Source organism: Cynara cardunculus, unplaced genomic scaffold, assembly GCF_001531365.2.
Source record: "Cynara cardunculus var. scolymus isolate 2C unplaced genomic scaffold, CcrdV1 Un_Scaffold_2084, whole genome shotgun sequence".
NCBI lineage: Eukaryota > Viridiplantae > Streptophyta > Magnoliopsida > Asterales > Asteraceae > Cynara > Cynara cardunculus.
Genome location: NW_020200969.1, coordinates 10,413 through 27,455, shown reverse-complemented (window position 1 = coordinate 27,455; position 17,043 = coordinate 10,413). Strand labels below are relative to the sequence as shown.

Genomic DNA, 17,043 nt, shown 5'->3' with positions numbered 1-17,043 from the left:
ACACTCTCTCAAAACCTTGTCCGGTTTACATCTAAACCAAACAACACACTATGCGGTTTAAAACATATCGGGCAACCTTTTGTTCGATTAATAACAAAACCGAATAGCCATTTGATCGTATTCCTACTTCTCCGTTCAAAACATTCAACAAATTTTCAAAAATAGAATTTTTTTTCCAATAATTTAGTCCGATCAACACTATGATCGATTTACCCTAAATCGGATGACACTATATCCGATTTATACTCAATCCGGTCAACACTTTATCCGGTTTATTCTAATCCCAAAAAACACTTATCCGATTTAAACTTAAAACCGGGTAAAAAGTTATACGAACAAATATGCAATTCAAAGAGGTTTAAAACATTTTTAACCACTCACCTTTGGAAACACTTTTGAGAATTACTTCTTTGAATCCAGTTAGAAAAATAATCTAATCACTCTTCCTTTTCTTAAATCGCACACTTTTCTCAAAATAGCAAGAAGAAGGAAATGGAAGGCCTCACCCTCCTTTTATATCTTTCCTCTTAAGGAAAGTCGGCTAAAACAGCCGCTCATGTGCATGCCTAACTCCATATGCATGCATCATTATTTTAAAACACACACACACACACACACACACACACACACATATATATATATATATATATATATAGAGTTGGGTTCACGTGAGACCAAAAGTTTTTCGTGAGACCCATAAGACCAATTTATGTTCATTGATCAACTTTATAAGTTAATGATCTAATGGTCTAAATTGCATGGTGGCAATTTTGTAATTATTGAGGAGTCTCGTGGTATTTATGAATGTTCAGATATGACGATTGTAGATCTAATCCAAGGGTTTAAAATTGGTCTTACGGGTATCACAAAAAATACTTGGTCTCACATGATCCCAAGTCTATATATATATATATATATATACACCCATGCATATACTCCATCCTGTACATGCAAAACACATAATTATGCACACATATTTGATGCATACTCACCTTTTGCATATGCATTTATGCATATAATTTCACGTACTAAATGATCAAATATAACAATTTATCATGTTGTTAAGTAATCACATATTAAATAACCATGTATTGGTTACCTTGGATGATAACAGGATCCGGTTATCACATTATAAATCTTCAAAACTTATGTAATAATAACATAACTGCTAAGAATTTTCTTAATACAATTTATTTTTTATTAACCTGGATATCCAACCATTAAAGATTTTCTTAATACCATCTGCTTTTACGAACACAAAAAATTTATATGGATTTGAATCTGTTAGCTTGTGACATTTTTTCCCCAGGTATTTAGTAAAATAAAATAATAAAGTAAAATAAAATAATAAGAAAGAGAAAAAAAAGAGGGGCATCCCGGCCGTTTGCAGATGGGGACACGTCGATTCCATCTATAAAAGGGGGGTGTCGCTAAAACCCCTCCAAATCTACAAGCATCCCAGATCTTCATCAAATCAATCCATCCATTCTTCACACCCAGAGTCATTTAGGGCTTTCTTCAACCTTCAATTCCATCAAACACTTGTTTATTTTTCCCTAAATATCTGCATACCTCTTTCAATCTACATTTTCTGACACGATCGCTTCTTCAAGGTACGTCTCTTTGCCCTAATTTCCGTTTTAATTTAACCTTCATACTTGTTCGTTCTACTCTTTCGTTAAGATACCCAAATCTATTTACATTCGATTTGCTTTTCTTTTCATTTGGCCTATTTTTTTCCTTTCTGTTACTAATCTTTTTTTATTTTTCTTATGGATTGTAGGATCAAATTAGGTTGTTGTTCGAATCGCAACCGAGATTAGGTTTACGTAGAAGACATTTAGTTTAAGAGGGGTTTGATGAGGAAGAAGAGAAAAGGCAGTGACTTATTCTGCACTGATAATAAAAAGGAAATTGTGGAATCAACTGGTGATTCGGAGTCATTGATATCGAATCTAAAGTGTCATTACTCATTAGAAGATTATGTTAGATTGAAAAAAAGGTGTTGTAAGGAAGATGTGGTTTGTGGTGGTGCTGATCCTAATGGATCATGTAAGAATAGACTTGCTGGTATCGCCGCCACTGCTCCGCCCTGTGCAACCACATCGTTGGTTTTATCCGGTAGAGGGATTAAGAGGAAGATTGGGTGCATTGATGTAGCGACTCAGATGGGTAGAAAAAACAAGATTGCAGAAGATTATATTAAGGGTGCTACGATTGGGAAGGGTAAGTTTGGGTCTGTTTGGTTGTGTAGGTGCAGGGTTAGTGGTGTGGAATTTGCTTGTAAAACATTGGTGAAAGGGGAAGAAACAGTTCATAGGGAGGTTGAGATAATGCAGCATTTATCAGGGCATCTGGGGGTTGTGACATTGAAGGCAGTGTATGAGGACTTGGAATCTTTTCATCTAGTGATGGAGTTGTGTTCGGGAGGTAGATTGATCGACCAGATGACAAAGGAAGGTCGTTATTCTGAGCAACGAGCTGCTAATATATTCAAGGAGTTGATGATGGTGATTAAATATTGTCATGATATGGGTGTGGTTCATCGTGATGTAAAGCCTGAAAACATTCTTCTGACAGCTTCAGGGAAGATTAAGCTTGCAGATTTTGGCTTGGCAGTGAGGATCACAAATGGTACAAGTCCTTTCTGCCTCTTGGACCTAAGTTATGTGTTGTTCTTTATATATATAGGGTCAGGTTCAGTGGAAAACCGCAAAAAAACGAAAAATTGCGGAACACCTAAATAACCATTCATTTGTACTGCACACATATGTGCATACAATTAATTTGTCCAGTATTCACATGTGCATAACATGCACATGTGCTTACCGTACAGATGAATGGTTATTAGAAAGTTCCCCACTTCTTCATTTTTTGGGGTTTTCCCTTGAACATCACACTATATATATTGCCTGAATTTCACACAAATAATTATTATGTTCTCTTCTGTAATACTGATATATATATATATATATATATATCTCTGCAGGAACCTCTTTCTTCTACAATATATATATATATATATATATATAGTTAATGATATTAGTTTTGTTCATGAGCAGTGAGCCTTGGAGCAATAGGAGGGTTAATCCTTTAGGACTGAAAGAAAGGACCATTCCAATCTTTTTGGAGGCCTTGTTATACTTGTACCAAGACGTTCAACCGGACAAGTAATAACTGAAAGAAAAGATAAAGGTTAATACCACATATTGTATTAAAGTCTTACAAATTAAAACAACAAAAATGTTTTAAAATGACAAAGTAACATATGAAATTCATAATCTTAAAAAAGCCTAAAACATTAAACTTGGCCTAAAGGTAAAACATATGTAATTCGTGTCATGCTCACCCTTCTCTATATCATTATAATATTCTTGCTTCAATTATTATTCAATCCAAGTGCCCATGTATATGTGAAAAACAAACCAAATCAGTGGTGTTAGCGGTTTATGTTAATCAATTCCAAAATATATGCTTACAAATCCCTGACAACAAATATGAATTTCTATAAACACAAAATTTATAAACTTAATGTGGTGTTCGTCTTAGTACCACGTGAAGATGCGATGGAGAAGTAATTTGGGGTTTTCTTGATTGTTCTATTTGTTACTGTTCTTCGTTACTGTAATCTGATAGATGGATTTTGGTATGTTCTTTTTCCCTCTAGAGATTAAAATTTTTTATTGAAATTCTTGAGGGACAAGTAACGTGAGTAATTAATCATGACAACCACCAATATTTATATGTAATCCAGGGGATGTAACTCCATCATATTTACTCCCATTTATTTACACTTGGGTCCCTCCAGGAATTACAGGGAGTATTATGTAATATTAAACAATATTAATAGAACACATACACACATGTATATATCCACACACACAAATGACTGAGGACATAAATTTATAGGATTCCAACAAGTTATCCACTTAATAGTGCATTGTGGTCAAGGGTTTGGGTCATGGAAACGACCTCATTGAGGAACCTAAGAAATATCGTGCACAAAGGTCTCCTTCTCCAATCCTGTCAGAATCATGGAGCTCTCGTGCATTGTGGTTACCCTTTTTTTGTATTAATATCATTGTTGCTTCAATCCTTGGTAATCGAAGTGCCTTTCTATATATTAGTAGACCAAAAGGTGTTGTTTCATAGTCTTGTGAAGTGCTTGTGGGGATAATTTATTTGCAAATTTTCTTCCCTTTTTCGGTATGTTGCTCCCCCTCTTCTGCCCCTACCATTTTTTTCAGGCCATCCTTTTACCTAATCTCCTATGCAATATATAAACCACGATATTCTACATGGCGCTGCAAAAACAATTTCAAACCAACAAGAATATTAGAGAGGAGGCGCACTAGGCGTAAAGGGTACCGGGCCTCAGGAATATGAGGCGCATCTTACCAAAATAAGAGTGTGTGTGTATATATATATATATATATATATGCACACACATAGTTATACACAACTCAAATATGTAGCAAGTACTCCAGTGCAAACCAGCAGTACTTCGATAGAGGCAGAAGGGAAAGGGTTTAAAGCATGATCCATGCGGGAGAAGTTTTAAGGTCTGGGTATTTATAGAGAAAGAGGCTTGAGATTATAAGAACGGGGTATTTAATATTAGGGTTTGACTTATGTCACTAACCATAGTTGTGAAAAGCAGGTGCATAAGGCGCAAAGGACTGGGCTTTTTCCATGTCTAGGCGAGGCGAGGCGAGTTACTGAGGCGCACCAAGGCGCAACGCCTTGGCTGAGGTGCAAAATAGGCTTAGGCGCGCCTTATACAGATCTGCCCTAAATTCAAATAATATTTTTGTCTCTTAGACTTCTAAAAAAATTGTTAGTAAATAAGTCAAAACATAATATTAGTTATGTCTTTTAACCTCCTAGACTTCAACAAAAAAGAGTTATTAGATAAGTCTATTCAATTCTAATCAGTCATCTCCTATAAATACCTCCCATACATACGTCCCATACATTGTACTCTCCCTCATGGCTTTAAACCTTATACTTCTTCCTCACGGCTCTCTTCTGGAATCCTGATTTCTGGCTGCTGCTTTGGAGGCTTATAATTCTTCCTCACTAAGGGCTCTCTTCTGGACCTCTTGTTGCTATTTGCTACCTGTTAGCTGTTTCTAGATACAAGTATCAAGTATGTATATTATTATTTTTTTGTGGCTGCCTTTTGGAAATTGAAATTGAACTATGTTTTATATAATGGTATTTGAGTTGATACTACTACTTTTTATATAATGGTATTTGAGTTGTGTATACTAATTATTATGTGTGTGTATATATATGTTATTTTTTTATACGATGCGCCTCGCATTCGTGAGGCCTGCGCCTAGGCCCTAGGACCCCTTTGCGCCTAAGTGCGCCTTGCGCCTTTAACAACTTTGCTATTAACACTTTTTTAAGAAGTCTTGGAGATAAGAAGATGCAAAAACTTACTTAAGTATTGGGGGTTGACTTACTTAATATTGGGGTTTGACTTGTCCACAAGGTGCAAGGCCTTAGTTTGCCTCATGGATACGCCTAGCTTGGACTTTAAAAAAGCCGAATACCTTGAGCCTTATGAGCCTCAGAACCTAAGGTGCGCTTTTAACAACTATGAGAGGCAAGGTGGCTGGCTTAAGAAGTTTTTCTCGATTGAAGAAAAACTGTTTTGAGGTTGTTTTTTTTAAGCGAGGTTATCTTCAGGAGTGTGAACCCTGTTTTGGGTTCCCTGATTGCATTGTTGTCTGGTCGCTCGGGGGAGGGGGGGGGGGTGAGTTTGGTCCTTGGATTATTCTTGTTTTCGGTTGGCAGCTTTAGTTTGTTAGAGTATCTCCAACTGTTTCTCTGTATTTTTTCCATTGTAGAGAAACAAAAGTCAAAATCTCTGAAAAGTACATTCAACTCCAAAAGTTTCTCCATCTTGGATATTCCACCATTAATTATATTATTATAATATAAAAAAAGTCTTCCCCTCTCCTTTTTACATTTAATTTTTTTTGGGCAAGTTGAGGAGGCTTCCTCCATTTAGTTGTGGAGGTTCTCAAATTTGTAGAGTCTCTCTCTCTCTCTCTCCGACTTCCCCATTTTGTAGAAGCTGTTGGAGCAAAAAGATCTCCATAATCTCATTTTTCTCAATTTTGTGGAGCTGTTCAAGATGCTCTTAGGTGGTAGTGGTTAATTCTTTCTGTGATTCTGGTCTCAGTCTATTGGTTTACTTGGTTCTTGTATTGCCACGATATCCTTTTTCAGGATTTTATAAACTTTTATATGCTGTTTCAGAAAAATGTAATACTAGTGCAAATTACACAACATTCAATTTCCCCATTTAACTCAATCGTATAAGTTATCAAAGAATCCTTTTCTAATTTCTTTTGCAAGTAGTTATGGATGTTAATTTATTTCATTATCTTGTAAGTCGTAAAGTATTTGGCTTCAGCAGTTCTTTAACTTTACATATCTCCGCCAAGAATATGCATTCGTTATTATTGTAAATATTTCTCTCACATTAGTGGGCCTATAGCCCACAGGTCCCAAGATCAAAACCTGGCTCGATACCATTGCAACCTTTGTCCCCCTCCCCAATCAATGTGGGATGTGGGATCTCACAATCTACCCCCTTGGGAGCCCAGCGTCCTCGCTGGCACACAGCTACCATTTCTCAATTTGTCCGTGTCATCCTTACGCAGGGGCCTTGCTAATATTATCTGTATCGTTCCAATTTTATGCGATGTCCCATGCACATTGATAATGAGATTGCAAACTTGCATGTACTTGTGATTTCATTGGCACAAAACATCATTCGTTGGATAAGATAAACTGCGTACAAGACTTCATCTTGTGCTGTTGAACTCCGGAAATTCCGTCAAATTGTACTTGTGGTCATGCTAATCCTTCAATGTTGTCAATAATCAATATCCACTCGATCTCTCAAGTTCATTGTCCATAGGCAGTCGAGTTAAGTTGTCTATATGCTTTCGAAGTACCTTCAAAGTGCATTATATCACTTTCTTGCGAAGTACCTTCAATTTTGCTTACTGAAAGTTGCAAATTTACCTAACAGGTCAGAGCTTAGCTGGTTTGGCTGGAAGCCCGCCTTATGTGGCCCCTGAAGTTTTAACAGGGAACTATTCAGAGAAAGTGGATGTCTGGAGTGCCGGTGTTCTTTTACACGCTCTATTGGTTGGTGTTTTACCGTTTCAAGGAGACTCGTTGGAAGATGTCTTTGAGGCAATCAAGACTGTGGAACTCAATTTCCACACTGGAGTTTGGGAATCCGTGTCCAAACCTGCACGTGATTTGCTTGAGCGCATTCTCACACGAAATGCTGATTCTAGAATAACAGCTGAGGAAGTACTAAGTAAGTAACTTAATCACATCTACTAATCTGATGTTTAAATTAATGAAAAAAACAAAGTAAAATCAGTACGAATAGGCTTTCTTACCAATACCAACCACCTTCAACTCCTAGTACTTCCAACCCGCCCCGCCCCCACCAACCCGCTAAACCGCCAACCCGCCAACCCGCCAACCCGCCAATTAATAGGGTTGAAACTGGGTTAGGGCTAATTCGACCCATGAACACGAGGCAATTGGGTTGTTTCCATTGATGCCAATTAATAGGGTTGAAAGGGTAGAGATGTTGTTTTCGTGAAAGACAAATTGAGGAAATGGAAGAAAAATAAGTTTAATAACTAGTCAATGGTAGTCATCTAGGATCTCTTGGGCTATATTATACACAATTAGATGATGGTTTGGATGAGATGCTTTAATACTTAATATCTTGTAAATCATGCAATTCCAATAATAGGATAATAGAGATTAACATTTCATTTATAAAGATAATATATATAGGGTTAGGTTTAGGTGAAAACCACAAAAAAATGAATAGGTGAGGAACACCCTGCTAACCATTCATCTGGATGGTATGCACATGTGCATACAAGTAATTTGTAAGCAATTTGTCCGGTATGCGCATGTGCATAACACTCACACGTGCATAAAAACCAAGAAACAACTTTAGTTACTTGTATGCACATATGCATACTGTCCAGATGAATAGTTACCGGGGTGTTTCTTAGTTTTCATTTTGTAGGGGGTTTTCTTCTGAACTCCCCCCCCCCCCCCCTTCTCTCCTCTATATATAGCTCATGAAGCAGCTGAACAAGAAAAGTGAGTTAAAGAAATCTCCCAAATAAATACTCCCTCCGTCCCAAAATAAGTGTCTTCGATTGAAATGACATAATTATTAAACTTTTTTAGTTGAACAAATGACAACTTTACCCTTGTTTATTTTCTCTCTCTTCATTACTCATGTATTTGTGTATTATTCAAGGGTGGGTTTAAGAATTTAGTTATCTATTTTTGAAACTGGACATTTATTTAGGGACAAACATAAATAGAAATGTTGACACCTGATGCAAGAATCGAAATTCAAAGTGGTTTTATGCATGTTTGGCAACCATAAGCTAGCTTACTTTTTGAGCTTATTGAAAAGCGCCGTTTGGTTAGCCATAAACTACCTTATGAGTTAGCTTAGCTAACAGCTGGCTTACCTAGCATGATCTTAATAATCCCACATGGTTTTCACGGATTCTCTCAACTGCACACATTTGTTTCTATTTTCTTGAAAACGTCTATCAGAATTGAATTTATAGTTATGGTTATTTGAGTTTATTCACAATGAATAATGATTGTTACAGGCCATCCATGGATTCTTTTTTACACGGAACGCACCTTAAGATCTCTATCGTTCAAGTCAAAATCAAAACATCAAGTGGGACCATCGTCGTCACAAACAGCACCTACGACCAATGTAGTCGAGTTGACTAGAAAGAAAACGTTAGATGGTGGTTCGATAATCAAGTATTCATCTCCATCATCAACCTCTAGAAGTTCAGGTTCAGACGAGCAAGAAGATGATGATTCTGGGGGTCTGGTTGATGCACTTGCCGTTGCGATTTCAAACGTGAGGATTTCTGAACCAAAAAGAAGCCGGTTATGTGTGCCAACGAGTCCGATTCGGGAACAGTGTTCTTCTAATGTCACAACTAATAACCTTTGCAAAGCATGTTGATAGCTGATTGATGACTTCTAATTTTGAAGATGAGAAATGATGAAAATCTTATCTTCATGGGGTTGTAGCAAAGAGAAGGGGTATATAGTGACTGACTGTAAATATAGGAGGAGGGAGTGGATTTTTTTAAATGGATTTTGGTTTTAAATCTGGAAGTGTAGCAGAAGAAGCTATATGAATAAATTGTTCATGGGTTTTACTTTCACTTTCACTTTCATCATGATGATGAAGAGTTTTGTCGAAATTTTGTACATCTCTAGCAGCAAGAAGTTGTGATATGGTTAATGGGTTGTATGACATGTATAACTTGTTCAATAAGCCTTACATAACATACAAGTGTTTGGAAATGGCTTTATCAGCCAGCAAAGAACTTATTCTCTCAGCCCACAAAGTAGAGTCATATACATACAGGCTTGGTAGGCTTGGCCCCAAACCCTAATGGCCCTTAGAAAAAATACGCTTCTCTTCCTCCCTTAATTCATCCGTCCATCCTCCTCCTTCATAGATCTATCGCTCTCTATCTCAATCCATCCTCCTCCATAGATCTATCGCTCTCTATCTCAATCCACCTGGCCGACTGAAATGTACTACTTCCCTCTTCATCTCTCAATATGGATAATGATGTTTTCTCCCCTCGATCTCATGTTGTTGGTTAGGAGTTTTCTCTCCATCGCGATCTGATGCTTCTAAAACGAGCTTTCCCTCTCTGTCGATCTTGATCTGAATCTGTATAATAAACATTTGTTTCAAGTAATTTTATAATTCCTCTAGTTACGGTGTCCAAGAGCATACTTGTGATGAGTATTTTTGGAATTGCATTTTATGATATGAGATTGAATTTTCTTTTGAATTTCAGTATTATTGATGAAATTGAATGATATGATTTGCATTTTATTTGAAAATGTACAATATTTTTCATAAAGGTGGTGTTTTTATTAAGTTTTGATGTGGTTCCAAGGAAACACAAGAGACAAATTGTTTAGCAACAAAAAAGGGTAAAATGGTAACTTACAAGAATTCAATAACATGATCCAATCCAATTGGGTCAAACAGCTCCGCTCAAAATACCTTATTAGTTTGTAAAATCCACAAACCAATAAAAGTAGGGTGGTTCAAAAAGCCTGACTATATATCTCAATCTCCATACTCCAATTATCTAATTCAAACTTACCTTGTAATTCATTCCTTCAAAATATGCTACAAAGCAGCTGAATATAATATAATATGAAGCAGACTTGTGTTAATATAAATTAATCACTAATTCACTTTTTTAGGAAAAAATTGTAAAAGAAAATGGATAACTAAAGAACACTTTAGTAACTGTTCATCTGGACGGTATACACACGTGCACACAAGTAATTTGTAAGCAATTTGTCCGAACATGCACATACATTAAAACCAAGAAACAACTTCAATTACTTGTATTGTATGCACATGTGCATACCGTCCAGATGAATAGTTATCAAAGTGTTTCTCAATATTTCGTGAAGTTTTCTACTCTTTTTAATTTGAACATTGAATGCCAATAAATATTTAGATACGTTTCTTCTCAACTAGAAAAAATACCATCTTCTTGGCTATTTTAATTTATCATAAAAATTAACAGTTTTTATCGAACAAAAAATTCATTTTCATTTTTCACCTGAGATTAGTTAAATATAAGCCCAAACAATCACACATTACAAGCGAACATTAGTTGAGCATCAAGCCGAGCAGGAGTGGGCTTGGCTTGGCACGCTCAAACATGAACCCTACTAATCACATATTACGAGCTAGATTAGCCGAGCATCAAGCTAAGCAAGCATGTGTTTGGCTCGGCTTAGTAACCCATACTAATCACATACTACAAGCTAGATTAGCTGACCGCCAAGCAAGCGTGGGTGTGGCTCAGCTCGGTTCAAATATAAGCCATACCAATCACAAATATTATAATAAACATGTACCCACAAAAATCATTTTACACTTCAATTGGTTTATAACAGTAAACTTTACATGCCGTTTTTTACGCACTAATGTCTAGTATTTGGTAGTAGCTTTTTTGTCTTCAAAATTATCCCAATCTGACCTCATCTTCGCGAAAATTTAGACCACAAGTAAACCAGAAAGAGGCAGAAAAGTGCAAAGAGAACAACATGGAGAACATGGCTTGAACCAGATTGGATGATACTTTTGTTTAACTTCCTCATATTGTTCTTCACTCCTGCTTGAGCTTTGATTAGTGTCATTTGCTGCAAAAATCACAACTTCATTCCATTCAGATCACAAAAAATTTGAAAACTGTGGAAACCTGCACATTCGTGTTGATGCATATACGCTGATTAACTTTTGTGAGCATATGCATCAACACATATATACTTGCATACATAGTAGATAAGTATTGATAAATATGCTCATTAACAGAATACATATTTTGATAGTATATAAGCATGAACATGTTATTTTTTTGAAATCTTGTTTTGAAGGATCACATTTATTATCAAGCCTATAGTCGAGCTTATACGAGCCAATAGGGTGTGGTTAGTACACGGATAGAACAAAAGAGACGAGAGTGAGGTAGGCAAGTGGAGGATTGTGGAAGGTTTTAGGGGTTCAATTTAACATGGGTAGTCTAGTAATTTACCAATCCTATCCCATCTCCCTGATTTTGTTCCAACTATTTTAGTGGGATAGAAAAAAAACGCATTTGTCTCACTCAGGTCCGGTCCCAGTCTAATGTTGCGCCAAATGTCGGACAAGTTTTTGTACCGTCTCAGCCTGTTCCAACATATAAAATGCACCCATAAGTTTTTGTTATCCAAAAGCAACAATCCAAGCCCAAGCCTACCTATTTTTCATGAGCCAAGTGTCTAAGGAAGCAAGATCAAATTTGGGCTCTACCCAAATGCCCATGTAACTGTACCTTCCAATTTTGTGTCTTTTTTCGTAACTTACAAATCCAGGGGCACAAGATTCAAGAAAGTTTTGCAAACTACAAGATTCGGATTTTTTTTTGAAAATATCATAAACCAAACCAGCATGCCCAGTATATCCTCACTAGGAGGTGGGGCCGGGGGGGGGGGGGTTGTAAGATGTATACAAACCTGACCTCTACCTTAAAGAGTAGAGCGGTTGCCTCCGTGAAGACCCCCGGCTAGTGAAAAGTGTGAGAAATGGGAACAGATACACTAAACATTGAAAATGTGGTATGAATTAGCAATACATATAGGAATAGAGATGGAAAAAGACAAACGTGCTAAATTTTGAGAAACTAGATATGAGGAAGCAACGACAAATTAAAAAGAAGCAACTACAAGATAAACATAACCAACAGTTACAAGAGAAATATAAACAGAAGCAATATAAAACATTTTTTAAACATCGTATGTCAACTAAAAGATTTACTTCCCTCATGCCCCATGTAACCCATCTAAATGCTGTTACCATTTACCACTCCTTGGTCTGCAGAAGTATTTTATGAATTTTTGCATGAAGGAAGCTTAAGTTAGCTTCATTTTTTTTTGGTAAGCTATTAAGTATTAAGCTCTAATCACAAGAACATAAATAAATCGAGAAAATCTGAAAGCGATTCAGCATTATCAACGATAAGGCATCGTAGTTGAAATATATACCAAATCATACAAAAAGGCTTTCTAACTAAGAAGCATAAAGTTTATGTCATACCAGCTGATTAATAAACTCATTCTGAAATTTGGCCTCCGACTCGATCTCTGAAGCTACCTGTGATACAACAACAAATGGAATGTGTATTCAAATAATTAGAAATGGATATGAATCAGATAACATCACCCAATACGGGTGCGGATGTTAGATTTTGAATATCGAATCGATAGGTATACAGAAACAAATTCAGATATCAGATGACATTGAATAAGTACATTATCCATTTAAATCTTGTTTACACCCCTAACGGAGGTTGAAGGACTAACAAGCAACAGTATTTGCTTCATTAAACAGATTAAATCTTCACAAATGACTGGCATTTCTTCTGTTTAGACCACAAATTTATCAACTATTATTCTAAAATGATCACTGCACTTTCAATGCCTCGAAGAAAAAAAAAACATTTTAGATGGTTACAAAAACTCGGGGGCAACTTGCAACATTCAGACATATAAAGTGCGCACTACGAATACAACTAAATCTGAAAGTATTGTGCTAATGATACCAAGCCTAGCTTTTCCTAAATTGCAAAGAAGTAACATTTCTTTTGAACTATCTTATATCTAAAATGGTCTCACTGTCCCAACCGTATGGTCTTCACCAAAATATTAGAAGAAGATGGTGTGGCTTGTATAACACAAAAAATTGATAGAAATTCAAAAAAGTTACTTACATTCTTTAACTGTCTAACTTGCTTTCGAAGGCCACTGATCTCATCATCCAGATCCGCATGCATTGGATCAATCTGCAGTTGGATTTCATCAGAACTGTTCCCTTGTCTGGCGCTAAGCCCTTCCCTGTGAACAATTTAGAAGTTGTGAACATATTCAAAGGAATATAAGACTGACAAAAGTTTCTACTTCTTTCTTGATTAATAGAAAGCATTATGGTCTTGTGGCAACATCAGAAGTAAAAAATATCAGGTTCAGACTCAAATGATCATGTTGACATTTACATTAATAATGTTCTTCACTTATTTACTTTTTAAGGGCAATGAACCTTTGCTTAGTTATTAAGTTGTTGAGAAACAAATTTCAGAAAAAATCAATAATACAAGTACCTTGATCTATATGGAGCAGCACCATAGTAGCCACCACCTTTGTTAGAACTGGATGCCATTGAACAACAAGATTTGTGAGGCTGTGCGAACAGAAGAACCCTGGACGAAGAATTGAATAAAATCAGTGTGAAGCAAAGAAATTACAAAAAACTTTGAAGACCATTAGTTTTGGTTCTGCAAAAGGATTGGTGATTATGAAGGATTCCTTTTCCTTTCATATTTTGGCAAACTAGATAAGATGATCACTGATCTTTTATGGTTTTTTTGCTACCTTAAATTTTCATTTATCAATCACATACTTAAATTCTCACAACTATATCAATTACTTCATCTCCTTCCATCTGACATGTGATCTCACTAATCTAAGTGCTTGGTAGTCAGTGGCATATGCTTTAGTTCACGAGCAATGACCTACTTCCATTTCATTGACCAAGTAAGCTTCCTGTGTCCCTCAACCATGACTTTAAAATTTGTTAATTTGGACAATGATTGAACTAAAAGGATGTACCTGATATGGTTGTGAGAATCGAAATATGTAATTCAATTTATGTTAATGGATGTGTGAGTGTCAAAACTAGGAAAGTGAAGTGCTCATTTCATATAGTTTGCATTATGTTTTTGTGGTTTTCCTGTTTATATATCTCTGTGTCCCAAAGAACCTTGTTCAAACTCAAAATCGTTCAAATATGCTTCTAATATACAACTACATCCCTATGTTTAGTAGAGACTAGAGATAGAACCAAAGATCTTCCAAAGAATAAAGCAAGTAATATCCAAACACTAAAGTTGAACGATATAGCTAATCTAGTAACATTTCTGACCTAAATGATGCGCACATTAACATCACCCTAATTATTCTCTCTATTACACTACAAACAGATGAATACAAATTCCAGTATAAATCTCACATGCTAATTTGTTAGAATTAACGCTCTTCTCCTAATCACCTCTCCTGTCAACTTCTGTCTCTTACCCACCACTTGCGACTCCTTACATACTTTAGTATTGGATTCTCAAATGTACAACAATCTATCTAATCATTTTGAGCTTTCTTTGTGTCACAATATTCTATTCATTTCTAATGCAGTTAACATCTTCTCAATTTACGCAATACCTAATGCTGATTTTGTCTCACTTTTTCTCCTCCCACGAGTCTCATGGTTGACTGATTTCCTGATGTTTCTGTAAAACTTAAATTTCCTCAAATTTTGTCGATACACTGAACTTTTTCTTGATAACTCGCATATTCTGCTCAGTTGACCATTTGACCTCCCATCATTGTAAATGAATTAATCACTAACTGAATCGACTCGAGAGGTGAGAGGCAGCAAGATACATTCATCATCTTTTGTACCCAGTGGCCAAAACTCAAAGATCAGATGGAGTTGATAGCAATAATCCGAAACAATTACCCTTTTATACTTTCATGCAGAGGCATAGTTGGTTAGCAGTTTGGTACTCCTTATAAGTTATAACATAAGCTACAAGGTAAAGAATTCACTAATAGACTTATAAACAATCCTCTAATGCTTAATGAAGTTGAGACAGTGATAAAATTTAAAACTCAAATTGAAGTAAAGAAATATTCAAATGCATGTCTTTAGCATGGTGTAAATGCACGTAGGCTAAAAGCATCACCTCCGCCAATTCTTCAATTGTATTTCCTACGTATTAGGCTTTAGCTATGGAGCTACATTTACTTTCTTCAAAAGGTGCTTGTTACATTGGATCTCAGAAAACGGGACTTTACTTCATAGGGCAAGTGAGATGTCTTCACTTCAATATAATCAATTGATATTCGGACTTAGGTATAACACTACTTGGATGCATTCAATATATAGGTGGTGAGGAACGCCACCACGAATCATAAACCCTTACATTCTCTCCTTCAGTCATCTCTCTCTCTCTCTCTTTAAGAAAAGAGAAAAATATTGATTTTGATGATCACAATAGATGACCATAGGAAAATGATAATTTTGTTTAACTACTCTATGGAAATGTGGATTTGTATGACAACCAAACCAACCCAAGTCTATCTCACACAAGGTAGGGTAGGGGGATGATGTGTGGAGCAGACCTTGCCTGTACCCCAAAGGGTAGAGAGGCTGTTTCTGTCAAGAACTCCAGCTTGCAAAAACAAAGATACGAGAAGATAATTGAGAAAAAGTAGCATAAAAACATAAGAACATGTGTGTGTAAACAGGGACACAAGAGAGACATTTGGTACGAGTTGCCAGGAGTGAGCTGGATGAAGGCACGAGATTCACAATTGTTAATTACTCATATTAATGTATCAAGTTTCTTTCTAACTTAGTTTGCTAAGCTACAATATTATTTTGTTTTGTCTAAATAACCTCTCTGATTAGTTCAGGGCATTCCAACTTCCATGGGCTTTGCATCAATGAATTTATAGGCCTTCCATTTGATCATCAACATGCTTTTGATGTACAATCTAAAAGATCAGGTGAGTGAATTACATGCTACAATATTCTTTTTCTTTGTCCAAAATAATAGTTTATCTTATCCTAAAACAATTTCTTCATAAAGATCTACATAAAAAACCCAATTAAAACTAAAAAACACCAAAAACCCTAATTTCCTCACAAATTCACAATCACAGGTACATGTAATCATGTATAGCGAGAGTTCGAGATTCTTACAGGGAGATCAGGATGTAATCGGTCAAATGAAGGCGAGGCGATAGATTCAGTCGGTGAAAAACGTCGTCGATTTGGATCCTCACCGGCTCCGTCCCTGACAATCAAACACAAACAATGTAATACATCAATGATAAAACAACGATGCAACAACAAAGAAAGAGCCGGTCTCAGATCGAGATGGATGGATTGAGAAACAACACCTGATCGATTGCGTTTCCCGATTGGGAGAGATTTAGGTTTCCAGATGGATATCTTGGATCGATTGAGAGGGGTGTTCAGTTAGATTTGGCAATTGAGATCTTGGATCGATTGAGAGAAAGACGTATTTGAGGGAAGCAGTGATGAAGCAGGTCAAGGGGTCGATTACTGCAAAAGAAGGGGCAACAAACGCTTTGAATATGTAAACCTCTTGTGTATGTTACCTTATTAAACAAATTTGCTCAAAGTCCTAAAGTTTTAAAATTTTTAATACCCAAAATACTCTTATATGTCTTAATTACAAGTCAAGAAGCAATATGTACAACTTCAGATTTAGTCTGTCAATGCACTTCTTATTTTCCCTCTCCCCAATACCGCTTTCCCTCCTATTGTCTTTT

The 17,043-nt window shown here is 36.2% G+C and overlaps 2 protein-coding genes and 1 pseudogene across 2 annotated transcripts; 1 reads left to right on the top strand and 2 right to left on the bottom strand.

Moving 5' to 3' along the window:
- Positions 1 to 1,472: 1,472 nt before the first annotated feature.
- Positions 1,473 to 9,271, top strand: LOC112502860 (serine/threonine-protein kinase PEPKR2). The gene is made up of 4 exons (XM_025106873.1): positions 1,473 to 1,613; positions 1,784 to 2,634; positions 7,055 to 7,351; positions 8,694 to 9,271. Exons 2-4 carry the CDS (start codon positions 1,860 to 1,862, stop codon positions 9,065 to 9,067), a joined length of 1,446 nt encoding a protein of 481 aa, XP_024962641.1. The 5' UTR covers positions 1,473 to 1,613; positions 1,784 to 1,859; the 3' UTR covers positions 9,068 to 9,271.
- Positions 6,635 to 6,748, bottom strand: LOC112502862 (annotated as a pseudogene).
- A 1,695-nt stretch (positions 9,272 to 10,966) lies between the features above and the next one.
- On the bottom strand, positions 10,967 to 16,821 carry LOC112502861 (bet1-like protein At4g14600). The gene is made up of 6 exons (XM_025106874.1): positions 16,648 to 16,821; positions 16,448 to 16,541; positions 13,788 to 13,886; positions 13,401 to 13,524; positions 12,728 to 12,784; positions 10,967 to 11,295 (listed from the first exon to the last, which is right to left on the bottom strand). Exons 3-6 carry the CDS (start codon positions 13,844 to 13,846, stop codon positions 11,134 to 11,136), a joined length of 402 nt encoding a protein of 133 aa, XP_024962642.1. The 5' UTR covers positions 13,847 to 13,886; positions 16,448 to 16,541; positions 16,648 to 16,821; the 3' UTR covers positions 10,967 to 11,133.
- Positions 16,822 to 17,043: the final 222 nt, after the last annotated feature.